Source organism: Centruroides sculpturatus, unplaced genomic scaffold, assembly GCF_000671375.1.
Source record: "Centruroides sculpturatus isolate CEXI.00-Female unplaced genomic scaffold, Cexi_2.0 scaffold1013, whole genome shotgun sequence".
NCBI lineage: Eukaryota > Metazoa > Arthropoda > Arachnida > Scorpiones > Buthidae > Centruroides > Centruroides sculpturatus.
Genome location: NW_019385624.1, coordinates 273,879 through 281,133, shown reverse-complemented (window position 1 = coordinate 281,133; position 7,255 = coordinate 273,879). Strand labels below are relative to the sequence as shown.

At 30.0% G+C, this 7,255-nt stretch overlaps 1 protein-coding gene across 1 annotated transcript; it reads left to right on the top strand.

The window, feature by feature from the left end:
• Positions 1-4,182: 4,182 nt before the first annotated feature.
• LOC111640711 (pre-mRNA-splicing factor 38A-like) lies at positions 4,183-4,956 on the top strand. The gene is made up of 3 exons (XM_023386744.1): positions 4,183-4,357; positions 4,424-4,679; positions 4,776-4,956. Exons 1-3 carry the CDS (start codon positions 4,196-4,198, stop codon positions 4,934-4,936), a joined length of 579 nt encoding a protein of 192 aa, XP_023242512.1. The 5' UTR covers positions 4,183-4,195; the 3' UTR covers positions 4,937-4,956.
• Positions 4,957-7,255: the final 2,299 nt, after the last annotated feature.

The window sequence follows — 7,255 nt, the reverse complement described above, 5'->3', positions numbered from 1 at the left end:
TAAGACGAACAAAATAATTTTTAGTTCTAAATGTTGACAATAGATGGCGTTAGTAGTATTTTAAAACGCGCTATCGTTGTGTTTTCACTGAGTTACATATACCCGATGATGAGTGGCCGCCGTATCTAATAGTACATACTATACCTAAATATTTCTAGCGGATTATATTTGACGATTTTGGCTGTTCTTTTCTTGGCATATTTTGGATTGCATTTGCTTCTCTCATGGACAGTTTTATGTTGCTTGCTCACGAGTAAGTTCACCCAATAGCTTGATAGTTTTAGCGCCTAATGACAGATTACTTAAGAATATTGTGTACAAAAAAGTTTTGTAGGCCCTAATTTTTTACACACGCTAAACAAAAGTAAAGCCGCAAAAACTATACTTAATTAATAATAATACTTCTTAATGCGAGCGAAGCCGCGGGCAAAAGCTAGTCTATTATAAATGTATAACACTTCCCCCGTGTGGAAGGGGAATTTTCCGAAAAATTTCTTCTTAGTGTACATTCTCTTGGCGTACCCTATTAAAACGCAATCAAAAACGCAAAAACCCGCATCTACAATAGTATAATAGAAGCCAAGTTCTTCAAGGTAAACCTTAATTCTGTCTCTCTTCCTCACAGGGGGAATATTAAAAAATTTCTTTTTAGTGTATATTCTGTTGACATACCCTATTAAAACGCAATCAAAAACGCAAAAAATTGCATTTAAAATAAAAATAGAAGCAGAGTTCTTTACGGTAAGCCTTAATCCTGTTTATCTCCCCTCAATGGGGGAATTTCGACATGTATATTATAAAAACACGTGTGTATTCGAATGCAGCGTTGTGTGAAAATTTCAAAGGAATTGGTAAGAACAAACGAACATTACATTTTTATTTATATAGATAGATAGCAGATGATCTGCTTTAGTTTATCCTCATAGAAAAGCAAACTTAGGGCGTCATACTCGAAGCGCCATCTGTTGGACCTAAAAGCCTTAACCCTAGATGATATTTATTGTAGTTTTATTTAATTAATAAAAAATCTGCAGGTTTGATTAGTGATAAACATTCCGGGAGTCATAAAGATGCTACAGTTAAAATTTGGTAACGATTGGTTCAGTAGTTTTCACGGTTAGTGGTCACAAACGAAAAATACGTTCTCTATATAGTAGTATAGATATAGATAACCTACGCCGTCGTCCATAACCAATTTCACGAAAACGTTAAGTCGCGCCTTGAAAATTCCGAAAGAATTAATTTCGTACAAAATATTTTAAAACTAAAAGAATTAGTTCAAATACTATTTCGGAGGACGAATTTTTACCGTAGGCATCAAATAAAGACACTGAAAATATGAATGGAGAGAGAGCAGATAGTAAAAGGGTAGGCTTATTGTTCTGTTTTTATCTGTTAGAAAACACTAATCTGGTAAAGTCGTCAATCATCGCTTATCGTCATACATATTAATGTTATTAAACTTTGTTTTATTGTTGGAATTAAGCTTACGGTACCAAGAAACCATAACTTTTCCCGAGTTGTTCAAGAATTGTAGTACAGTAGTAACGAAAAATAAACTTAAAACGGTTCCGACATCGTAACCGAAGGAAATTTGCCGGCCATATTAAAGTGTGAGAAGTTATGCCGTATTCAAGCATTTATGACATCATTTATGGTCTGAACAGCTTTATGGCGGCTTAGGTGTAATTTTCATTAGATTTATTTAAAAATATCAAAAATGTTCAAAAATTTACACCTACTTGATAACTACAAAGTAGACAAATTCCTATATCGATTTTTATTAGTAGCCTAAATCATAAAAGATATTATAAATGCAAGAAATCGAACACATTTTTCACCCCTTAAAGATGCTAGCAAATCACCTTCGTAACTCGATCTTCGTGCACCATCCCGTTCATAACTAGTTTCATTTTTTTTTCTGTAGTTTTTCTGCTCATGTCGTTTTTTGACACGTGTCTGCAAATTCAACTAACGAAACACTGGATTTTTGAGATGTGATTTTTACTAACAACTATAGATACAACCAGGGGCAAATTCTCTGAGCTTGCTTAGCATGCGCCGCATTCTTAAGAGAAAGTTTTGACTGTCAATATACTTTGTATATAAAAACAAATATGCCAATAATAATTCTAACGTGAAATTTGAAAGCATTAAAAATTTTTAAATACATTTATATACATACAATTGCCACAGCTGTAAGAAAAAATCCAAATTAAAGCTTTGGTTTTTCTTGAATAAACTTTTATCTATAATGATCTAAATGCAAATCATAATGTTAAAGTTCCTTAAGACTACACTATTCATTCAAGACTCTAAAAAAATGTTTCTCGTGTGTAAGAAATAATAATAGATGTAATGTAGACTCTATTTCACAACGTTAAAGGATTTAAAGAAAATTCTATTCACTTGCTGTAAACAATAAACGTTAATAAATCAAATTACTTATTGGTTAATAACAAAATATTATTTAATCAAATTACAGAATTATGTAAAAGTGAGATTAGAAAAAATGTATGGAGATAATAAAGTTCTGAAAATTTTCTACCAAGCATATCATTTAATTTACCAGACAGGTTTGTTTTCAAAAATTTCCATTGCTGAATGTGTTGATTCTTCGTAAAAATATTTTAAATGTATAGAGATTCTCATGTACGAGTCTGTTGAAGAGACTAAATCGAGAACATAAATGATTTAAATACATTAAAATATTTTATATGAGTGTAATGTGTTGTTAGCAAATATAAATTTTGCCTTATTCTGTGAAAATATATATTTACTGGAAAATTTAGGAAATATTCTCGTAAAGAAAACGAGCGATTACTTATTGCGACATTGTCACAATGATGCTGAGCTGCAATTTTTCGTCATATTTTTTAATTTATTTAATTTAAAATATATGCTGTTCATCTCAAATTAGTAGTCAGTAAGTAGTGTCTTGTCCCTGTAGATCATACTTTCCTGTTAGCAATAGAGTCATGCCGATCATCTATTAACTACTTTCAGGGGGAAAATTTTTCAATTGAAATAACATGACTTTCGGTTTATATCGAAAGTTGATATATCGAAGCCCGCTTTTCCGAAGATTTCTATATCTGGTTTTGACTTTCATCTATATAATTCCTTTCTCGAGATTGAGGAGAGACGGACGGGCTACAATTTTTTCGAATTGCAGCCCAATTAGTCGTATTATATATGAATATGAAACACGTTATGCCAGTGTTGTGTACAGCACTCCTAAGAATATTTTCTTAAATATTTCATTAGGGTCAGAATTCATTATTATGTAACGTGAATGAATATCCAAATATAATCATAATTTTATTAGTATAATAATTATTTTATAAATTTGGTGTTAATTTTTTAGTCAAATTATTATTTAAAATATATGTTTATTGTAATACGCCATATATAAATTGAAACGAAACATTACTGTTTTGTTTTGAGTAATTAAAAGTTAATAATTTTTAAAATAAATAAAATATTATAAGCACTCCAAATTGTTATTTGAAAGAATTATTTTGTAAAATACATACTCGACAATGATTTATTTTGTTTATTTTAAACATGGTCAGGCAAGTTTATCTACTGTTTATCAACATTACTTCAAAGACAGAGTTACCAGAGTTAAGTATATAATAAATAGTTAACTCTGGTTAACACAGCTTTTGTTCGCTTCTCGTAGATTCTGTCTTATACGGGATACTTTGAATAAAAATTTGATGGTTATGTCAAAATAACTGGAATTTTCTGGCTTTTTCGGGTTTCCCCCAAGGGTGTTCCGCTTCACGCAGATTTTACTGTAATATGTTCGCTAGATGATAAAATTTTTATGTACAGTATTTGGGGACGAAATAAAAAACATAACGAATAATCCAAAATATATGGTTACGTGGAACTCTTTTTTCCAAATATCATTATCTGAGAATGTATTTAAAAATTTTTAATGCTTTCAAATTTATTGGAGGAAAGTTTTACGATTCCTTCATTTTTAGGGTGAGATGTTAAATATGAAATAAGCTAAGTTTTAAACACTCATAAATTATAAAATTTCAAAATGAAAATTAGTTTCAGTACTATGAATTATGTTAAATACTTGGAATTATTCAAACACTGAAATTATTNCTTGATCAGTTTTAAAAATATTAATTAATATAACTGATTAATATATATTATAGCATTGGAAATAATTCGTATGGATCAATTTATTCATGAACTATTACATGAAGAAAGAGTTTGTGATATTTTTCTACCAAGAATTCAGAAAAGACAAGTTTTGGAAAAGTGTAATTATTTAGAACCAAGAATTAGTGCTCTGGATGATGATCTTTATGATGTTGAATCAGATGACGATAAGGTAAAAAGATGAAAAATACTATTATAAAATTTAAATATTGTTATAATCAATGAATTATTCATATAGGACCTGAGAAGAAGCTTAACGTTAGATAGACGTCTTCCACTTCATTTAAAAAGAGACGATGATAAGAATAAGAGAAATCTTTCTCCACTTCGTCACAGACGTAGTCGAAGTAGGTCTCCTCACAAACGAGGGCATTCTTCTCGAAGAAGATCAAGATCCAGAGAAAGACACCAGCGTCAGAGTCGTTTTCAAGAAAGAGACAGAGAGAGGGAAAAAGATCGTGATAAAAACAGAAGACATCGATCAAGATCAACAGGTAATAATTGAAAAACATGTAAAATATATAATTCTAATATATAATCTATAATTCTATTAATATATTAAAATTTATCCAAAATTAACAATAATCTAGGACATAAGAAAAAATCAAGTAAACACAGTCGAAGGGAAAAAGAAAACGATCCAGATGATAGAGAACGAAGAGATTCGGGAAGAGGTGAAAGCAGAGATGATAAGATTGCTGAAGCAAATGCACTTTGTGCTAAACTTGGCTTACCTCCATTACAACTATAGATTTTGTATGTAACATTACATAGTAAATAAATTATAACTGTCAAATGATCATTTAAAATTGTTTTTAAATCTTGTTTATTTTTAGTTAGTTTGTTGTACAGGAATTGTAATTTTATAATTAAAATGCTTAACTAAGAATATTTTTACTAAATATTTTTCAAAACATATATCAGTTATACAAATATAACAAATTAATTTTTAAAAATTCATAATTATGCTTTTATATTTTTCATATGGTTTATTATTTAAATAAGTAAGTGGAAATCATTTTAAATTTGAATCTAATCTTTATTCATATTTACTATCAAAAAATAATTGTATAAAAATTACCATTATATGCAAACTGATAATTCTGCACCAAAAGAATTTTATTAATTGTCAATATTTTGAATATTTCTAAAATTATAAGCAAAAATCACCAAGATTGTCAACTAAAATTTCAGAGAAATATTTTTTTCTTTATGATTATAGACAATAGACATAAATTGGTTGCATAAAGTTCTTCTATAGAGGAAAGATTCTAAAAATCTATTTAGAATAGTTATTATACAATAAACTATAATAATTGTCTGATATAGTTTTCATTATATTTGAATCAGATGCACAACAATCAATAGCTTAAAAAACTACTTATCAGAGTACCACTTAATTAAATTTCTATTTACATGAATTATGATAAATGAATTATAGTTACTAAAATAATTATCATACTTTAATATATTTATTGTTATATTTTGGAAATTTTCCAAAACATTCATCACTCTACATTCATAAAATTGCTTATTAATTTTGTGAATATGTATTCATTTTACATATTTTCTTCTTTACAAATTATTGAGATAATTAATGAATTCTTTAACATCATTTATTCATTTTTAATTATGTATCTTGTCAATTTGCACTTCTAGAGAGTAATAAAGATGCTTTATAATTTGTATAGACAGTATATCACGTAATTGAAAAATTAGAAGAAACAACAACTGAAAGTCAGTAATTATGGTACGAATAGATACCAAAAACATCTAGCAACGAGAGTAGCGTAACCTTCCCAGCTGTTGTGAGTTTTTATTACAAACGACCTTTCACTAAAATTTAATAGCATCAACGTCCCTCATATACAAACCACCATGCCAAATTTCGTTCTTTAATTTAAACATTAATGAGATTCTAAGCGAAATAGACGTCAACACGCACATCCACGGATTTTTTAAATTTTTTGTATTCAGGAGGTCTCAAAACGTGGAGATAGACATTTTAGTTACAAATGAATGTTTTATCCATTAAAAAATTAATAAAATACGATAACCTTTAGAACAGAATGCTCTAATCTCGTAAGAGTATAAGGAGGAATTATAAATAAAATAAAAGGCGACTTAAATGTTGATATTTTCTCACTCTAAAAATGCTTCTGGAAATCTTTTCTGGCTAAAAACTACAATTCCAAAGTTATGTCAGATCTGTAAACAAGAAATCATAATACAGTCCTACCCCGGACTTACGCGATAGGTGGGACCGAGCGATAACCGCGTAAGTCGGGGTATAATTTTGCATATAAATACATACAAATAACACAAAATAAATTGTAGCTATATGTCGAACACGTCTGAATATGTAAGCCGAACAATAGTGTGGGGGGAAATGAGTAATTAAGAGTTGCGTGGCGCTCAAACAAAAGACGAATCGACGAGATTTGAAAATCGCGTAACTCCGGATTCGCGTAAGTCGGGGTATTACTGTACAGTGAAACTTCCATTAACGGACACTGCCGAATAGTGGACATTCCTACTCAACGGGAATTTTTACAATCCTCAAACTCTTCAAATAGGACATCTATTATATTTATTTCTAAACTAGCAGACCCTGCCACGCGTTGTTGTGGCTTAAAATGTATCTCTAAATATATATAACTCAAAAGTGACTGACTGACATAGTGATCTATCAACGCACAGCCCAAACCACTGGACGGATCGGGCTGAAATTTGGCATGCAGGTAGATGTTATGACGTAGGCATCCGCTAAGAAAGGATTTTGATCAATTCTACCCCCAAGGGGATAAAATAGGGGATGAAAGTTTGTATGAAACTTTGTCAATTTTAAACCGATCGGGCTGAGACTTTGCATGCATAAAGCTACTATGACGTAGGCATCCCCTAAGAAAGGATTTTGATAAATTCCACCCCTAAGGGGATAAAATAGGGGATGAAAGTTTGTATAAATCTTCTTAGATTTTCGACTGATTGAACTGAAATTAAAGATTGGAGCTACTATGATGAAGACGTCCGCTTAAATAGGATTTTGATAAATTCAACCCCCATGGGG

Excerpts from the sequence above, each read along its gene's own strand:
- LOC111640711 (XM_023386744.1), top strand. The coding sequence starts at position 4,196 with ATGGATCAATTTATTCATGAACTATTACATGAAGAAAGAGTTTGTGAT. Across the intron at positions 4,358-4,423 it reads TTGAATCAGATGACGATAAG|GACCTGAGAAGAAGCTTAAC; the intron begins GTAAAAAGATGA and ends TTATTCATATAG. Across the intron at positions 4,680-4,775 it reads ACATCGATCAAGATCAACAG|GACATAAGAAAAAATCAAGT; the intron begins GTAATAATTGAA and ends ACAATAATCTAG.